This window comes from Protomyctophum parallelum (genome assembly GCF_964188405.1).
Source record: "Protomyctophum parallelum genome assembly, chromosome: 5".
Classification (NCBI taxonomy): Eukaryota; Metazoa; Chordata; class Actinopteri; order Myctophiformes; family Myctophidae; genus Protomyctophum; species Protomyctophum parallelum.
In genome coordinates this window covers 55,146,881-55,167,219 of record NC_139702.1, presented here as the reverse complement: position 1 = coordinate 55,167,219, position 20,339 = coordinate 55,146,881, and the positions used below count along the sequence as shown (strand labels likewise).

Here is a 20,339-nt window from a genome sequence, read left to right as displayed (position 1 = left end):
TGTCTTCTTTCATATTCCTGAACCAATTATATGACAAAGCTCGCAATCGTTCATGTATAATGTTTGTTATGAGCTGGTCCAGCCGGCTCCATTCACTGCCATGTATTCATTGCACTACCTGTGTGAGTTTGGCTCCCATGAAAGTGTCCATGAAAGTGTCATGGCGCAGCCCAGTCACGTGACCACTTCACTTCCTTCTAAGAGCGTCCTTGAGCACGGTCTAGTAGCGACAGGCCAGCTCAGCTCAGGGCAGTGCAGCATCATAGAGTCCTCCCTAACATTGGCCTTTTTGGTGTCACAGGCTTGCGTGTATGAGCACATGTTGGTGCGCCCCTTGTTAAAATGAACCAGAAATACATAAATAAAATAAGAAGTGATAGCCTACTTACTGACTGTACCGACTTCCTTTCTTCCTCCAGGTTTGCACATTAACAAGGGAGGATAACAGGGACATTGGCAAGATCCCGGAGGACGAGCAGCTCCATGTGTTGCCCCTGTACAAGGCCGCCACTACAGACGAGTTTGGCAGTGAGGAGGGCCAAAAGGAGAAAATCAAATCTGGTGCCATTCAGGTCCTCAGTGCTTTCCGCCGCCAGGTGCGCATGCTTGCGGAGCCAGCCAAGTCATGTCGACAGAAAAAAATGGACGCCAAGAAGGCAGCCGCCAACAAGAATTCAATGCTGGACACGTTAAACGCCAAGGCAGAAAAGGCCCTTCAGGCCAAGTCAAAATCAAGCACTTATGAGAGCACTACTCCAGGCCCAGGTGGGTTGAAGTCATAATTTCAATTAGCGATATACATAGATTACATGTTGTATTTAGCATGTCACTGATATGTAAATCAACTTTATTGTCCCATCACAGGTTTACAGGTGTAAAGAAGTGGGTGAAATATTTTTTTGTGTAAAAGATATGTACATTTATACATATAGCATAAATAAGTGGTATGTGGTTATTGTCTATAAGGTGCATAAAGTAGCAGGTGCTCTATGGACATGAGAAGATGCAAAAAATAGTAGGTGCAGTACATGTCATGAGATACTAGAACGTTATAGTCGTAAGTCTTATGCTTATGATATAGCCCACATTAAACATTTAAAAAAGAAAAATGCATTGGTAAATCCACACAGGCAGTGTGTTCAGGGCAGGCCTTGTTCAATAGTCTGATGGTAGCCAATTCTGGTGGTCTGGCTCTTGGCTTGGAGAAGATCTCAGCTAGTTTCAGCTGCTGTTGGTATTTGCAGGATTGGAGATGTGTGATATACTGTAGTCTGTAGTGTATGTAGTATGACAGCTTGTTTTATTTTCATTCAAAGACGTCACATCTCTCATCACGTCTCTGGTTTCTTTCAGGACATATCCTAGGTGCCATGACTGCAACTCCACAACTAGGTCACCCGCCACACCCTCTTGGGGCCCACGGTCAGCATCTACAGCTGCAGCAACAGCTGCAGCACCACCAGAGCCTTCCCTTCCCTCCCTCATACCCTGGCGCCCCGCATCCTGCCAGCTACCCCAGATTCCCCAACCATCCCAGGCCTTTTCCAAGCACTTCTACACCAGGGGGCATGTATCCCCCTCACCCGGCAACTCCCGCCAATCCTTACGCCTCCCCACTCCATGTAGCAAACTCTTACATGAATGGGTCAAATCGTCCTTATCCAGGGTATCAGTGTAATGGAGGTATGCCCTTGGATAATTACCACCCATACTATGCTTCGAACCCAAAGCACCTAGACATGTATCAACAGCAGAGGCAAGGCCTGTACCCTGAGCAGCAGTATGGGATGCATCACTACGAGGTCAACTATCCACCAAGATATGGTCAGCAAGCGTTACAGGTCAATGGTTACAGTAACTGCAGCATGAGGCCTGGTGTTCATTCCATGGGACACTACCCTCATGGTCCTTATGGCCCTAACGTCACGTCAGACCCCCAGTTTATGGACCCCCTCTCAAGACCCCCTTCAGCACACCCTAATCTGGACTATGCATCTGCTATGAGCAAAGGCAATCATTTTGGCAGTTATCCTAATCCATACCTCTCTCAGAGCCCTCAGATGTTCCCACCAGTCCAAGACCCGTTCTGTATGCAAATTAAGACAGAGCCGGGCCTGTCTGGCCCACAGGTACTTCGTCCCCCTCCGTTGAGTGGCGATTGCCTGAACCCGGGAATGCCACCAGGCTTCAACCTGCCCAATGGGGGTCTCCTGGGCCCCAGTATCAAGCAGGAGCCTGGGACCCCACAGACACCCACAACGCCCCTGAAGCCTGAGACGTGGTCGGACAACGAGCACAACTTTTTAGATCCAGAGATTGGTGGGGTGGCATTGGCACCCAGCCATGGCTCTATCCTGATCGAGTGTGCAAAGCGGGAACTCCATGCCACAACACCTGTTAAGAACCCTGACCGCAACCACCCAACACGCATCTCGCTAGTATTCTACCAGCACAAGAGCATGAATGAGGCCAAGCATGGGCTGGCGATGTGGGAAGCTAAAATGGCAGAGAAGGCCAGAGAGAAGGAGGAAGAGGCGGAGAGGAACGGCGGTGAAGTAGTGACACCCACTAAGAGCAGTGGCAAGAAGGGGGCGAAGCGTGAGCATCCTGAGCCATCAGAACCAACCGGCGAGCCTCCTTACAAGCGCTTCATCGCATCTCTCATGCAGGGCACTCAGTCCAGCACAACCAACACCTATGTCACTACAACTCCCTACGCCTTCACCAAGGTCACAGGGCCTTACAGTCGATTTGTGTAGAAGAATAAGGAAAAACACTGAGAGAACTGAAGGTGCTCTTTTTGAAATATTTACTATAATCCTGCAGGCACTGATGGCCTGAATTGGAACACTTCTCCCTTGTCTCAGAAAAGCATGAGACAGTGTCAGCAGAAACAACTAAGCTGGCCTGGGAAAACAAACTTGACATAAATTATGATGAAATACTGTACACCCTGGCTTCCACATCAGGTCTTTCACCTCCTACAACAACCGAGATTTACTGGTTGGTTGATCCTCTAAGGACATATTTATTTATTGTTGGGTTACTTTTTTTGAAAGATTTCACACTGTTAAAACCTCTGGTGCTTTGTGTCTAATACAATGGGACTTATTTTTTTACTGGAAACAAAGTTTCTTTTTTTTTTCATATGGAATATTCACTTGGAAATATGTTGGCATAGAAACACGGACTTTGTGAATGACTCCATTCACGGTGCTAAAGGTGTGGGCTTCTTCTATTGAAATGGCTTCACCCTATAACCACGCAGCTTTGTATAAGTGACAAAAACTTGGTGAATCATGTGAACTGGATGACACTGAAAATACTGTTTAATTGTCAAAGCATCAGCAAAGTGTTTTTAAAGCACTTTTGATAAGAAGAGTTCATGTTTTGGTAAAACTTTAAAATCAAACATTTGTTTAAATTATATTGCTACAGAAATCTGTACTCTCAAACACATGAAATCAGTATGAAAAAAAAGCTAAAATTACAGTTATCTGCAAAAACTGTACCATGCAAATAGATTTTTTTTTACACTAGCATTTTATTGGTGCATTTTATTGGTCTTTCACTTACCTATGTCCTTTATACTGTAACATTGAGCCATTCTAATGGTGTATTTTTTATATTTTAAACAGAATCAACATGCAGCATGTTTTGTCTTGTTATACACCTTACTTTTCCTTTTCAGTTTTTTTAAAGGGTCATTTTGTTGTCAGCGTGACTGTTTCAAAAAGTTCCTGACTGCAGGTTCACTGAACAAACCTGGATTGTGATTTTTTTTTACATGTAGTCTTGTGACTGTGGTGTTTTAGTAACACGTTTCTCATATGCTTGAGGAACATGGTACAGGGTTAACTCAGCATCACTATCCTGATGTCCGAAGCTGGCAGCTGGCTTGCTGTTGGGGAGGGTCCTTAGCAAGCCTGATTCATACTTCATCACGCGACGGTGTCTCACGCAGAGAATAGCCGACCTACAAGCACATTGCAGATATGACGCTTTGTGAACTTATGGATCTACTATTCTCAGCCGTTTTGGGTGTCGCGCGACAAAGCATAAATACGGCTTAATTGTAATCTAAATGTAAGATATAAAATAGGTGAGATTTGTACAGTAAATTAATTCTCCTTGTTTGGAATTTACGCTTTCGATTTTAGTGTTGTAAAGAATAGTAAACGGCCTATTTTATTTTGGTTTTAAAACAGATTTTGTTTCATATGGTGCTATTCAACTTGCTAGACATAATGTGAGACTTTTGAGGCAATGAAAGGCTAATGAAAGATGTACAGTACCTACTTGTCATATACCTCAGAACTAGTTTGGCAATAGGATTATAACGCAAAAGGCTATTCTTGTCATTTTATCATTTAGTTTTATGCATCACGTTTCAAACTTAATAACAATAGACCCTCAAGCCACCAAAAGGCACAAAAGTTCATCGCCTACTTTCTTCCTTATTACACAGCTAGAAAGTATTACTTGGACTTGAGGCTTTGATGTTACTTAAAAATCAGGGACATTTTCCAATTATTTGTTTGTGCACACCATCATCTGTATTCATTCTGAAATGTTTTCTCATTCAGGGACTTGCCTTCACAGCCACCTGAATCCCAATGAAATCATGTACTATATCTTTAAAAAACACACACAAGAAAAGATTGAAAATCACCCGCAATTTTTGTACGTATGTTTTAGGCTGTAGTTTGGTGGTATCCTTTAAAAAGTAATTTGAACATGTAATATGCACTGACTGACTAAAGGGAAAGTATGACATTGCCGTAGTAAGGTGCAATGTGTTTACTTTTGCTAAGAGGCAAGAACAGCTGGGCAGTTATTATGGTTAGTTGCACATCTTTGTGCTTGTGTATAGTGAAAAAGTTAAATTTATTTATAACCACTAAGCAATTGTATAACGATCAGTTTCCCCTGTCCATTTGATTGAATTAATGTGATATATAATGGAATGGTTATGATGGTTTGAGTGACAACTCTCCCCCACTCTTTAACGTAAATTTTATTGTTTTCTGAAAGCACTTAATTTCTTTTTCAGGAGAAAAAAAAATTGTAATAAAGAATTACGAAACATTTTATTTAAAATTAAACTAGGTTGTAAATGTGTTAAAAGAAAATAAAGTAAATTATGCCACATTGTATATACCATGCATTTGTATTGCAGGAATACAACTCATTTCTTTCTTATTGTAGGTTCTTGTAGTTTTTGACCAATACCCACAGCCCATCAAACAGCAAACATTCATGTCCTTAATATGCTTTTACTTCTCTGCAGGTTCACACAATAGTTCAAAGTTAGATAACCCAGGACTTTTTTTATTTGATTTTTTGTAAATACCACATTCACTGTCAAACACAATGTTTACAGTTATAGGGCATCCTGTTAGCTAAAAACCATTAGAAGTTAGTGTTTTTAAACTATTCAGTTTTTTTCTTTTTGTAAAGATACATCTGAAACATGAGATGTTGAATGTTGGTGTACAGGACCCAGCTACAGTAGCAGGTTGTGGTTGAGAAACCAGAGGTGTCTAAAGATATAGCGGGTGACAAGCATAGCCATACTTGAAGATGCTTCAGAGTGTTTCTGATCGAGTCAACAGTACTTGAATGACTTTACCTGAGCTTAACTAATGCACAAAAAGGTGCTCAGCTCTTATGTTAAGCTAGCAGTCGATGTATTTTGCAGTTAGACACTAAAAAAAGATATAATGTGCAACTTTTTGCCTGTCCCCCATTATTTTTTACGCTCCCCTAGTTCTCCTGAAGTTTGGTATGCTAAAGAAAAGGAATAAAGGATGCATATAAATACTGTAAGTATTGTAATGTATTGAATGCAGTTTATTTGAAAGCTGTTTATTATATCATTCCTGATATTGCTGAGATGTGGGTGTTTTTAATAAAATTTATATTTATTTAAAGCACTTTGATTTGTTCCTCCAAGTTAATATGTGCTGGAAATATTGTCTGTACTTAGCCATCACAAATCCACAGAACTGGAAACTGGGGTGACAAAAACATTCAAAACAGCCATTTTCGGTCTTTAATCAACTTGACAGAGAAGGGGAATCAAATGAAGCTAAATGATTATGCCCCATCTAATATACATTGTGGTTACAAGTTACAACAATTAATCTGTGTTGATATTTTTAACAGCTCAAGTTTTTTTTTACCACTGGTAGTGGTTAGAGAATTGTGCATTCTCACTTATATTTGGCAATACACATGTTGCAAAAGGCATCATGGCACATTATGTAACTTGCTCATTGTAAATATATTTGTCCCTTAGGTATTTGTAACCAGTACAAACAAATCAAATAATCTTCTAATTTGAGTGAATTATTGTTCACAATGCCAACAATACCAGAGCATACTTATTTACATGCACCTCGACAGTGGGTGCAGGGCCAATGACGCAATCATGGAAGGAGGTAGGGCCCGCACACCATTCTTTTGGTAAAGGATTACTTTATATTATTGAAAAAAAACATCCTTCCACAATGCCAACAAAACATAGAATGCCACCATTCTTGGTGGCTATACAACTTCTGAATGTCTCCTTTCCATAACAAAATACATTTAGCTGCATACAAAATCAATCTTGGGAGAAGACAATGCTGGTAGTGCTTCTTTTGACAACATGGCCGGAGGTTTTTCCATCTTTATACACCATCTTGAGGGCTTCAGCGTCACTACAGAAAATACCACTTGTCCACTGCACAGGAAAACAGATTTGTAGCAACATGTCAAGTTGTATAGTGTAATTCTTTATCTGTTCAAACAGATTAATAATGCGAATTCCGGACTAACTATTTTCTCACCTTAATCTGATGAAGAGTGAGTGGTAGAGCGTGGGAGAGCACCGCACCGCTGCTCAGAGAAAGCGTTGTGGGTCTTATGGTAGTTCGCCTTTTTACGGCAGCCCATTTAAGACAAACAGTGTGTCTAGTCATGTCTACAAAAAAAATGATTTTTCGAGCGATAAAAATAAGACCCATCGCGCATACTCGAAGCTGTGGTGCACCTCCACCACTTGTTCTTGGATATAACATCAGATTATGGTAAGAAAATGCTTAGTCCGGAATTCTCCTTTAAAATGCAAGATATTTTAAACTCACCCTCTGGAGGTACTGGAAGTGCACTTCCAGAAGCAGGGGCCTTTGGAGGCGACAAATAATATACAGGTTATATATAGTTATATGGAATCAAATGTTAACATTTTTCATACACACCCTCACAGAGAGATGTTTAACCACTTGATCTCTGGATGCCCTATTCTGGGCATGTCATACAGTAATACAGGGTTCCCCAATTAATTTTCCTCAAGGGCCATATTTTGACTGGCGTACCAGGCTGGGGGCCGAGTCTGCACGCGCGAGGTCGAGGTCTTGGACCCCATTTGAAAAGGATGCCCAGTTTGACATGCATAGGCTACTGACCCCCATTTAATGCCATTTATATCCGGGCCGCCTATTGGGGAACCCTGCAGTAATAGGTGAACAGTCTGTGAAAAATGGCATAATATGCAAACTTTCAACGAAATCTACAAGCTCACAACACAACGTGGCGTGTTGCGAGCTTGGGATCGGCTGTTTTCGGCAAAGTTATCAATGTAGTCTAGAGGGAAAACATTAGGGGGCCGACTGGCCTGTCAACAAAGTATACAAGATAAGAAAGAAGCAGCAGGATCCTCTGGATGCTGCCCTTGGTTTAGGCGGCAGTGGGTGCTCAGCTATAAACACAACTTAACCCATTCTGACCTGAGATCAGATTCATATGAGGTTTCCGCCGGACACACACTGGTCTGATGAACCCATTCTGACCTGAGATCAGATTCTAGAAATGTCAGTCGTTCTTCGATTAAAAAAAAAAATAGCAGACCTACAAGCTCGTATCGCGCCACTCGGTGGCGCGATATGAGCTTGTAGATCTGCTATTTTTAAATAGCTAAAGCATAACATGATGCTGACACCAAAATGGGTGCCCGGTCAGAATGGGTTAAATCAAAAACCACCAAGTGGAAAAAGCGGCATTCCAAAATAAAAGATGCAAGACTACCTCAGATGCAATTTCTCATTCTATTGAGAACGCTTGCGCGTTTCGGCATTCAAGCCTTCCACAGAACAGCTTTAAAAGTGATAATGGGTGTGTCTTTTAAAATATACATATAATCATCCCTACGTGTGTAAGGTGGGAGGTCCTTGCTTGACAATCAGTTGCTAGGTCACACAATATTACAGTCACACAAGTCAGATTAGAGTGGCAAAACATGTAAGCGTTCTAAATAAAATGAGATATTACATCTGAGCCAGTCTTGTATCTTTTATTTTGGAGTGCTGCTATACAGGGTGTACTCATTTTTTTCCATTTATAACAATTGGGTCGCAAACTAGTAGCAGTTGAACATGAATACTCACCAACTGGACTACATCTCTGGTCTCATCCACACTGCATTTAAAAGGGCTCGCACTCACGGAAATATTTTTACTGTGATTAGACAATAAGAACACATTAAAAGGTTACATCACAGTTAAATGCACAATACCAGCTCAACACACATGAAGAACCAGGTGCACACACACACACACACACACACACACACACGCATACATATCCACAAATAAATACACATATTGCATGCAAAACCCTGCATTCCACTCACCATTCTATTTCTCCACCATTGGTTTTCTTCTGCACTAGTGCCCTCCAGTGCTCATGAGTGGACTTAATGGTCTTGATGGCAAAGTCCTGAAGGTGAAGGGTGTATATGGAGGTACATGGAAGTGGGTTCAGCTTATTCATGACAGGTATCACTAAGGGACATAGCACTTCAGCCCCTTGTGGGCATTTGAACTTACAGTATACAGTAGGTCCTACTAAAATAACACTAAAAAGTTAACCAAACATGAGAATAGCTGAATATGAAATGTCACGAGCCAAAATATACAGTACAATTCTATGTACCTTGTCTTTGAACTGTCCGTCAAACGCAAACTGGTTCTCAGGCTTGCCGTCTGGTACCTTGTATTTCTTAAACCAGTCAACAGTGGCTTCCAAGTGACCAGGCCTGCTTTTGCGTACATCGTCTATGTCTGAGGGAAACGACACAAATATTTTTTTCCACCTTGCACTGTATGTGGGGATCCAATTGAAAGAAATGTCACAATATGGTATCCACCAAAATACCACAATATACAGTATTTCACGGTATTACAGATATGGCCTTGTAACCTCTGTGCCCAGAGTCACATTGTTTCTATGTATTTTTGTTTGCAATGTTTCAATTTTCATGTACTTTATTATTTTCTACCAATCCGCTACTCTATGAGATTTTCCTATTTATCCGCTGGACAATATGCCACAAGAAGCCTAGTGAGATACATGTGTTGTTATGGCAATAAGCAGTGATTGAGAGACCCCTCCCACAGCTTACCTGGCTGATGGAGTGATGGGCAATCACAATGTTTGGGCCACCTGGAGAGTTTGACTCTGTCAGTCCAGAGTGGAGGTGAACAGAGAGACAGACAGGCTACTGGAGAAGCAAGAGGAATATTTCCCAAGTCTTGCCATATTTCCTTTCTGGAGTACTTTCCTGAACATTGGATATCCGCCATTGGATTTCGAGACCTTCTTTCCATTTTGGATTGGAGTTTGGATTTCGATTGAGGACGGACTTTGCGGAACAGTGTAAAGGGTGGTAAGAGGAGACTTACCACTACACACAGCATTGACTGGGTTCCATTTTAATTAATTTTTTGGACATTTAAGTTTAGTTTTGGACAGTGCCAGGACACTTGAGCTTTACACCCATCCCTTTTGAGGCAGTTTTGTTTTATTTTGATTTCATTAAGTGAACATTTTGTTATGGAAAACTTTATTTTGCTTTTGATTTAATAAATTGCAGTTTAACTTATTTACTGATTCTTTAGTTATTCTTATTCTGAACTGACCCACCACCTCCCTCACAAACCGCTTTCCAATACATCACTAACTGAATGTGACAAGATTCATTGACTAGGTCTCATTCCACCAACTACACCCTCGCACTCTGTCTCTGTTTGCACGTTCAAGTGGAGGTTTTGCCACACCAAAGGCTGACACCATAGAGGGAGGGGAAGTGGACTAAAAAAATCATACCGATGAGACTTACTTAACACACAACAGAACCCCTAAATAGAAGAACGTTTACAATACAGGAGGATGAGGAAGCAACTACCCTGGCAAATATTATGTTTGGACATGCACATGAACCTTCTTCACACTAACTTGTTGCTAAGTGCATTTGACTTGAACTGGAGTCGAACGAGTTCAGTCTTCAGACTATGTTGGGTCTATGTTGAGTCTCCAGTTCTAACTTAAAGAGGCTCCACAGGAAGGAGAAGAGTCTAGGACACAAGGAGGGTTGGCCATGGTGTTTAGGGAAGCCTCAAACAACCTTAGAAACCTTGTAGGACCTACAATTTGACAATTTACTATTTAGGCATTTAGCAGACGCTATTAACCTAGAACAAGAACAACACATGGTAATACATCAAATATCAGCACAGTCTGGAGAACTGAGAAAAGGCTCATCTAATCTATTGCACCTGAAAGCACACTTCAGAGTGCAGTTTGGCTATATCAAAGAAAACCAAAATAGGTCAAACTCACCGTTAAGGTTTTTAGCATCTGGGTCTTCTGTGTTGATGGCAATGACCTTCCAGTCTGTCTCTCCCTCGTCAATCATGGCCAGTATTCCCAGCACTTTCACCTGGATGACCTGACCTGGTGAGCACACCTGTACAACAGAGGAATGAGTAGCAAGTTTAGGAGCCCATCCCACATGACAATTTAACACAGCCGTACAATAATGTAATGGGATAATGCATTGTAGGCAAATGGCAAAAAACTAAATGGCTAAAACAAAATGGCCAAAAATGACGTTCAAATATTCCTTCTAAAACCCTGCAGAAGAATCATCTTAAAAATGATTAAAAATCTTAATTTATCGATAATAAGATAAGTTACACTGGAGTGCTGAAAAAAAGGCCCACTGTAGCCTGCAGGTACACTTGTAGATATTGGCGTGAAATCTTAATTTAATTTACCACTAGCAGTGTTGTGTTTTAATTGTGTTCACCTGCCTTACAAAATACATCCAAAGCTAAACACATTAACAGTTCTGACCTTATAGTTCCTCATGGCAAGGTATTAGAAAGCTGTGTAATGTAATATGGAGACATATTATTGTATGAAAAGAATCATTAGAACATTTGGCTTTATCTCACTACGGCTTACTGAACCCCAAATTGCTCCTGATGTGCTGAATACCAAACGAGTCGCCCCATTAACAACTCACCCTGGGCATACAGCCAGCGGAACTGCACGGCTTGGTATTTCCTAAAGTAACCTAAGTAAATTATGCTTAAACGGTTAAACCTAACCTTATTCCTAACCTTAACCTCAGTAAAACTATGTCTAAACTTAACCCTGTATCTAAACTTAACCCCAGTAAAACTATGCTTAACCCTAAACTTATTTCTAACCTGATTCTCAGTAAAACAAAATAAAGAATACAAGAACCGTCAGACCGAGGGGTGAGATGCTTTAGTGACCGTACATGATACCGATGTGCTGGTTGGTGCCTGGCATGGTTTCCACCGCCATCGGTGTGTGTGTGAAATGAATGGGTGAATGTAATGCACAATTCACACAATCTATGTAAAGCACCTTGGATAACCCATTTTGGGCGGGAACCACTTTTGGTGTTAGCATTATGTAAAGCTTTAGCTATTATAAAATAGCAGATCTACAAGCTCATAGCGCGGCACTACAAGGTTGTAGGTCTGCTATTTTTGAAAAATCATTTTTAGAATCTGATCTCAGGTCAAAATGGGATAAAGGCGCTAAATGCACCATTTACTATATAAATGCACCATTTACTACATAAATGCACCATTTACTACATTGCAGTCATTGTGGCTATGTCCCGTCTCTAAAGTGTTCATACACAATACACATAGATCCATACAGGTGTGTACATTCTCTCGGCAAGTTTAATTTTATAGATCAGGTTCCTTTGTAAAGCTCTTTGTCATCCTGTGGGAACTAATTCAGTGTATTGTTAAATATAGCTCTGTAAAAAAAAAAAAGCATGCATCACAGCCTCAGATCACATCAGATCTATTATACTTGTCTGTTTAATAGTAAAGTATAAGTACTGTATTAACGCAACAGTGATAGCATTACAGTAGAACTGCAGGTGTGGCCGTCTTACCATGGAGCCAATCTCACACACATCAATGGGGTCGTTGTCTCCGCAGCACTTTGTATCTTTGTCTATGTGGTTGGGGTCCTCCCATGTCTTTTCGCAGCAAACAATTGAGCAATAGAAAATAAACAATTTAATTGCCTGGCAATGAGAAGTAATTGCTAGCAATACATCAAGCCACCTACCCAATGTATTACATTTATATTAGCACTATATTAGCACCATAGCACTTACCCTACCCCCTTAGATAGCATTTCTGTAGACTTAGATAGCATCTGATACAGACTTATAGCATGTTATGTAGACGGCACTATAATTGCATTGTATATAGTCATAGCACGCCATAGTACATATGTATAGCATAGTAGTATATATATATAGTTTATATGTATAGTCTCATAATATAGATATTCCACTGTTACTTTCTTAGCTTACGCATGTTTTATGATAAATGCTTTTGTGATGTATTCCCATGCTTTTGTTCTTGATTATTGTAAGTCGCTCTGGATTAAGAGAGTCTGCTAAATGCCTAAATTGTAAATTGTAAATATTAACGACCAATATCTTTGAGGAAAAATAAATCTCAACTAAGGCAAGAAGAACTGCGTAATTTTCAGATTGTAACTACGGTATGTCAACATTATCCCACTTTTCCTCACCTGCGGGATTGCCCCATAGTTCCAGATGTAACCTTTGTGGGGGAATACATTGGCCACATATCGGAGCTTGCCTTTCTTTATATCTTGTTTGATTGGATTCAGTGGTTCCTTTGTTGCAATCTAAGGATTTAAACAATGATGGGAAAAATAGAATGATGTAAACAAAATGATAACATTTGGGTTACACTTACGCATCTCATCCATATCACATAATAACATGGTTATAATGCATTATGATCTTAACACTGTATATCTATAGTTATAACATATGATGTATCTTGAATAGTGTGTAAAACATGTGCTTGGAGGGCACAGTACGTATGTTATATTTGTACAGAATGTATTCAAAGAAATGGGATTGGAAACGTATGACACCGGCAAAGGCTAGATGGCCAAATCCATTTCCTCACTGAGCAGTTGAGACGAATAACAGTCCATAGATATGATCCATAATGTATAAATGATGGATAAGGGGTCAGGACAGCTAGGCCTATTCAGGAAGGGGTCAAAATAAATGATGGACTTGGACTGTTATTCTCTCAACTGCTCATTATGAAGCTGAAATGCTGAATTAAAAGAAAAACACAATTGAACTATCCTTAGTGCCGATAGCCGAAGCTGAGTGGTTAAGGCGTGTAACACAAACGCTCTGATGCCTGACAGTGAGCGCCCATTTAAATTCCTTGGCCTTTTAATGCATTTAACATCCACTCTCTCTTCACCCATTTTCTGTCTCTATTCAGTAACAGTTTGAACATTGGGCACTTGCCTCCATTTTAGCGTTTGACCATCGAGGAACCTCCACAACCATGTTATACAGCTGCTAAAAAAGAAATCACAAGAACATATATTTATGTTTGTAGCCACATAGTAAGACATTAGATGGACACAAGATTGTGTGACTTGGCCCAGGCCGTAGCGTAACGGTCTGGGCACCGGACTGGTAATCCAGTCGCAGTGTGCCGCGGGTTCGACTCCCGGACCCGACACGGCCTTTACTGCATGTCATCCCCCCATCTCTCTCCCGTTTCCTGTCAGCCTACTGTCTGTCCCTTCAAAAATCAATAAAAGGCGTAAGCCGCAAAAAAATATCTTAAAAAAAAAAAAAGATTGTGTGACTTCAGATACCCGCTTCATAAAAATATGAATCACATACCGAGCGATGTCCTGAGATTCTACGTTTCAGAGAATGGCAACAGCACCTGCTGTTTTCAGCCAACTCCCCACAGTCAGGAAATCCCAGGAAGACTACCTTTTCATGTGCCAATTTAATCCATTTTGTTGATCAAATTCTACTTACCTTTGCTATGGGGGCATGTGATAAATCATCTTTTGCATTATAGTGTACAGTGTATACAGTAAGTATGTATGTACATATACAGCTCGTTCTAAAAAAAAATGAATATTGTGCAAAAGTTAATTTTCTTCCATAATTTAATTCAAAAGTTGTAAAACCTCTGTCTCAAAATATCAGAATATTTCACGACCACTAAACAAAATGTTTTAATCGAGAAATGTCGACCATCTGAAAAGTACCGTTTATTAATGTATGCAGTCAATACTTTTGAACCACTCAGTTCACACGGGTGTGATTTATTTTTTATAGAAGAAAGTATGTATATTGGGTTTGAGTGAGTCTACCTGCAAATATTGCTGGTGCAGACTGCAGAGTGTCCAGTGAGTGAGTGAGTGAATGCAGTATGTAGACATAGAACAGAATTTGACAATACCTGATTCTCAATCTTCTTAAGTTTTTTCGGTGGCACATCACTGTCCTATTGCAAGACAAGTCAATCACTGAATGATCAGAGCTACATTACAGTAAAACGGGCAGTGGGCTTATAATGTATTTTAATACTGTATATTACCCAAATATATGGAAGCACTGATTTCAACCAGCCTGTTTTTACCCATCCACATGTGAACTCTAATCGATCAATTTCATTTGTGTAAAAACAGGGGTCCATTAAAAACAAACGTAAAACACACTATACATTACAGAAAGACCAGCAGAGCATTACACTTTGAGCAGCAGTGAACTACAGCAGGGGTCGGCAACCTTTCTGACATTAAGTGCCGTGTTTTTATTTTCTTTATAGTGTGCTGTGTCAACATTATGTTGAATTATGACACCACATAAAAATTAAAACAATTCCAACAGATGTTGATTGTCCATAAATAGAACATCTCTTTATTCTTCTGGACTATTTTCTTTCACATCAGGGCATTGTAATGATCATTAGAAATAATGCACCTATCTTCCAGACTCCCTCCCCAGTTGAATTAATGTAGAATTATGCAGGATTTGCATGCATTTGAGAGCTTAATTGAATGTTATTTTAAAAAGACAAATCCTCTCTCTCACAGTCACACTAATGCCAGTGTGCCAGTGATCACCCTTCACTGTGCCAATGTTGGCACCCGTGCCTAAGGTTGAACTACAGTACAAGTATAAAAACAAAAGTTACCTGTTGTGCCTCGGTAAAAAGTGGAATGTCGTGAAATGGTGAAATATATTTCCCTTCAGAGTTTTCTAGGAAAAGAAAAAACAATTACAATATAGAAAAGAAAGTCTAAAGAACTTTGCTTGATTCAGGGCAATACTTTTTTGTTCCATCCCTACTGGATCTTTTACTTTTTGCTGATCTGTTTTTGCACCATTAAGCAATCTCTTCCAGGTGTTTTAAGGCACAAAGGTAATCAGTAAAGTAATAACTTATCCTGCAAATAAATAGAATTAAGACCTAGATCAGCCCAGGGCTAGGCCATTAAATAAATATTAGAACTGAAAGGGCAGTATTAACCTAGCCCTTTTTTTCTTCTCCAAAGAATCCTACAATATGCGTTATGTTAAAGCCTACTGTTTCATGCATGCATTATCATCCAAAGGCAGATTTTAACCGATATACAGTATTGTCCAACTACAAATGTTCATTATTATAAATAATTATTTGTATTATTATTATTAATAATATTATACAGGGTCATAAAGATAAAGTTGAAGCCAAATTGGTTCTGGTTGACTGCGCATGCTACAGCTCGACAGGAAGTGACAACAAGACAAACACGTGAAGAAAGGACCCGTTTGTGTATGTTTTGCCGAATCAATGGAAGGACTAAGTGTACAGTAGCAAGACAAATCTAACGTGGAACTCAAAGACCTGCCTAAACAAATAGCCGTTAATAGGTTTTATTCGTAAAAGTACAACTTAAGAATACAACGTTTAAATGCAGTACATGCATGCAGCATGAATCATGATGTACAGTCTTGTCGGTTTTATTATGTTTTTGTTCTCGACGTCGAAAGAGACGGACGATTTAGGAACGCCACGCAAACGTGTTAACGTACTGAATGAACGCGTTTCTTCTTGGACAGACAGCGGTGGTAACTTACTAAAATACATCCTGTAGTTTGGAGAGTTCAGCTGTCCTCTCTCTTCCGTTTGATAATGCATCATCTTTCTCGGATATGTGGGCAGACCTGCTGCTTGTGTGATCACTCTGCTTTCAGTGGCAGAATGTGAACCAAGAAACGGCAGCACGCCCAGCGAAGATCGCAACAGCGGTCTCATTATAAACCCCCTCTATTCACAGTTCCTGCGGCCCGTCTGTCTGCGCGCAGCCGTGCACAACACGTCCTTCGTTGTATTTGACTGCCACCTATCTGTAGCGAGGTCGTGGTACTCAAAAATGATATTTATAAGAGCAAGATTAACTCCAACCCACTTCCTGTAACCTGAAGCGAACATACGCGCCGTCCATTGGCCCGAAACTCAGCACACTGCTTTCCCATTGGTCGACAAGCTTGGTGTCAAAGTCAAAGTATTTGGAGGACGTCAATTCAGCGTAGACTAGAGTCTTTGTGAAGCTTCTACATCTTTGTCGAAGTGAAAGCCCTCTGCCACATGCCTGAAGGTCTTTTTGACGCCTAAACATCTTCCAGTTCCTCATAGTAGCCTACTACTTTTATCTGTTATAATCTATGCACTTCTTGGCTTAATTTGAAATACTTGCGCAATTGTGCACAATATTATTATTATTAGGCCTATTTTTTTTTATGTGAATAAACATACGAAGAACATTATGGTAATGGTTGTGATGATGAAGGATAAGTACATTTTTAATGCTGATGAGAAAAATTATCTCTTGTAATGTTTCAAGCTCAGCTCTTGAAGAAGTAGTTCACCCCTGCTGTATCTTTCCACCTCTATTCATAAGTGATACCCAATTGCTTTGACTTCTTCGTTTGATTTATTCTATGAGATCACATTAATTGATATTGATGTGAGTGACCAATACTCATTTTTAAGACAATTTTGAATGTAAAATAATCAAATGATGGAGGAAAATGCTATAAGGCGTAGTCATGAATCTAAATTGCCAGCAGCCATCTGCTTTGAGGGATTCCCTGTATTTGTATTGTACGTGTGCATTGAACAGAATTGAGAGTCAGTACTCAGTAACTATTACAATATCCAGAGATCAAAGTCCTATGTCCATTGTGTGAAATGGACATTGAGCAAACAAACGGCCACACCAGCTGCATCTGATCCATTTCTCTGCCTTGCCTGTTTGCTCAAACAAAAGGTACACATATCACAGCAGCCATAAAATCCAGGCTGACTGAAATCACATGTGCATTCACTGTTACAGCAGGGCTCCCCAAACTAAATTAAAAAGGGGGATATCTATACTTAATAGGTCTGCGACCCCAAAATAACGGTGTTCTTTGGTGGCATTGATTCACATAACAGTCACATGCAGTCATAGAGGCAGAGGCAGACCCAGGTCTATATCAGTCCCTGATTTGAGGGCTAGAATAAAACCAGGTACAGGGGGTTCCAGACTTCCAGCACTGCAGTGGAAAGCCACTGACTAGCCACTGACACAATGTTCATTGTCAAGCGAAGGTTTCCATAATCTGAGCCACTGCCCTCCTGTGTTAAGCAACTGTTTCTCCACGCGACGGTTCCTGACCTTTGACTCCTCCAAGCCCTGCCACTGCCAAGAGGGATGATGACAGACAACTATGCGATAGCCAGACGAGTAACAGAAATGGGACCGCAAGGAGGAGCAGTCCTACTGAAAATATGTGAGGGATGTCCAGAGGGATCCCAACGGCATACTGGAGATGAGACCCTACAGGTAAAACTCGAGAACAAGGACCTTGGACCTATGTATATTATTCTATGTTCTATGATAATCATGTAATTACGCTTAATATGCTCAATTTCTGTCTATGTTTCTGTGTATTGGGAAAAGACTGTAGACAGGGGTTTTCAACTGATTATGAACCAGGGACCTGCACCACCCTGACTGATAATCAACCTGGGGACCACTGTTGTGTTGGGAGGGGGGATATGGGCGTTGTGTGGGGGGGAAATTAACCTTCCATGTTGCTATTGTAACTTACTGTATGTATGAGCGAGCAGACACATTAATTATGGGCACATTTCCTTATAATGGTGACTGAACCAGGCAATCCGGTACAGTTTCCCTTGAGTTTCTACCTCCCTTTTCTGTGGAAGTTCTTGACGTCCGACTTCCCAGTAACTGACAACATCGACGCGTCATCATATGTCACCACGTCATTTACTGCATTGTTTCTCAACTTGTGGTCAATACAATAAATTAAAATACAAATCTTCACTTTCCTACATTACTAAATGCATGGTCAGGGACCACATGCAATACCTTCACGGACCACCAGTGGTCCACGGACCACCTGTTGAAAACCCATGGATTAGAATGTATGCGTGTGTGCCTGCATGCATGTTTGTGTATGTTCCATCTGAATGCACTGGTTTCATCCCCACTGCCCTTTAACCCATTCTGACCTGAGATCAGATTCATACGAGGTTTCCACTGGACACACACTGGTCTGATTAACCCATTCTGACCTGAGATCAGATTCTAGAAATGTCAGTCGCTCTTCGATTTTTCAAAAATAGCAGACCTACAAGCTCGTATCGCGCCACTCGGTGGCGCGATATGAGCTTGTAGATCTGCTATTTTCTCTGAATTGAACAGCTGTGTTTGTGTGAAATTCTGTAGATCTTATTTTTTTTAAGATTTGTTTGGGGACTTTTATGCCTTCATTTATAGGACTGGGATCTGGACTTGAATCCGTGATACACTGCCACTGCCAGGCTACATCCGCCCAGCCCCCAAAATTCTGTAGATAAGTCTGTCTGCTATCTGCTTTGTCCATTGAATTTGGTCGGGTGCTATATATTTTAATGTATATTTTGTTGCATGATGCAATGAGATGTAGGCTATGATGTTAAAAAAATCTGAAAATCACAGTAGCACTCCGCACTGTATAGGCTGCCTCCCACTCTTCAGTCCTGATTCTTCTAGTCCTATCTTCAGCATTTGAATGGTTTTTCCTGGACACCTTTTCTGACCGGTGGCCGAACGGTTTGCCGAGCGGTCTTGATATCGGAAAGGTCGCTAGTTCGTATCCCCGGACCGGCACGTTAAAATTACCACCGCTGAAGTGCCCTTGGACAAGGCATTGAACCTCTACCATGAAATGTTCTATGAGCAGGGCCTGGCTGTAAACAAGTTCTTGAGCTTAGTCCAGTTACCCTGGGTAAACAGAGTACCTTTCCTTTCCTTACCGTGGCATTACAGCACTCAAGTGGTTCCCCTCCCACATGACTGGTCGGATCTACCAAGTTAGCTTGGAATGGTTTTCTTTCATCCCCCTGTACCCTCTTGACTGGGGTCCGCCAGGGGTCTGTACTAGGCCCCATCCTTTCCACCCGTATAGAAAATCTCTGTCTGGCTCTGTCATCTCTGCACCCAAGTTCTCCTACCACTGTGCTGATGTCATGTACCTCAAACTGCTTTTCTCCTTCCCACACAGGTTGAAAAGTTCATCGCTACATCCCTGGTTGACATCTCATACTGTGGATGTCTTCCCAGAAACTCAAGCTCAATGCAGACAAGACTGAGGTTCTCTTCTTCCCAGGTAATTCCTGTCCTTTGCGGGATCTTTCCATTTCCATCAATATCTCCCTAGGCTTTCTTCAACTGCCAAGAGCCTGGGTATTGTCCTGAATTGTCCTGAAGCTGTCCTTTAAGGCAGACATTGCAGCAATCATTCCGACTGGCAATATTCTGAACGATCAAACTTCCTCACCAAGGAGTCTGTCCAACTCCTTTTCCAGGCATGCATAGGGCAAGTGGACACATATGGCCTATGTATGCCTATTAAACTCCCTACCCTACTATGAGTAAAGGGCGAGAGTAGACTGTCCTATTTGTCTTTATTTTTCTTGCAAGATCCATGGTATGTTGCTTGGGTACGATCTGATGATAAATAATGTGAAATAAAGAACTGTGATGTTTTAGCATAGTGGACCCCTAAACATGTTGTAAACAAAGTTGTGTTATCTTTCATAACAAAACTA

At 40.8% G+C, this 20,339-nt stretch overlaps 2 protein-coding genes across 3 annotated transcripts in view; one reads left to right on the top strand and one right to left on the bottom strand.

Moving 5' to 3' along the window:
• tet2 (tet methylcytosine dioxygenase 2) overlaps positions 1-5,149 on the top strand; it is a 45,981-nt gene extending 40,832 nt beyond the window's left edge. Inside the window, exons 9-10 of the mRNA XM_083764246.1 lie at positions 420-765; positions 1,354-5,149. Of these exons, the coding sequence (XP_083620372.1) occupies positions 420-765; positions 1,354-2,759 (1,752 nt within the window). The 3' untranslated portion in view covers positions 2,760-5,149. The remainder of the gene's footprint in view (positions 1-419; positions 766-1,353) is intronic.
• A 161-nt stretch (positions 5,150-5,310) lies between these two features.
• Positions 5,311-16,628, bottom strand: ppa2 (inorganic pyrophosphatase 2). 2 transcript variants are annotated; one of them, XM_083764247.1, is made up of 12 exons: positions 16,316-16,628; positions 15,390-15,454; positions 14,652-14,696; positions 13,691-13,744; positions 12,922-13,041; positions 12,269-12,355; positions 10,663-10,789; positions 8,977-9,104; positions 8,675-8,760; positions 8,430-8,499; positions 7,131-7,170; positions 5,311-6,727 (listed from the first exon to the last, which is right to left on the bottom strand). In XM_083764247.1, the coding sequence occupies exons 1-12, from the start codon at positions 16,491-16,493 to the stop codon at positions 6,705-6,707; spliced, it is 1,023 nt and encodes a 340-aa protein (XP_083620373.1). In that variant the 5' UTR covers positions 16,494-16,628; the 3' UTR covers positions 5,311-6,704. The 2 variants fall into 2 exon arrangements, with proteins under 2 accessions (XP_083620373.1, XP_083620374.1); XM_083764248.1 differs by having other exon boundaries at positions 13,691-13,741.
• Positions 16,629-20,339: the final 3,711 nt, after the last annotated feature.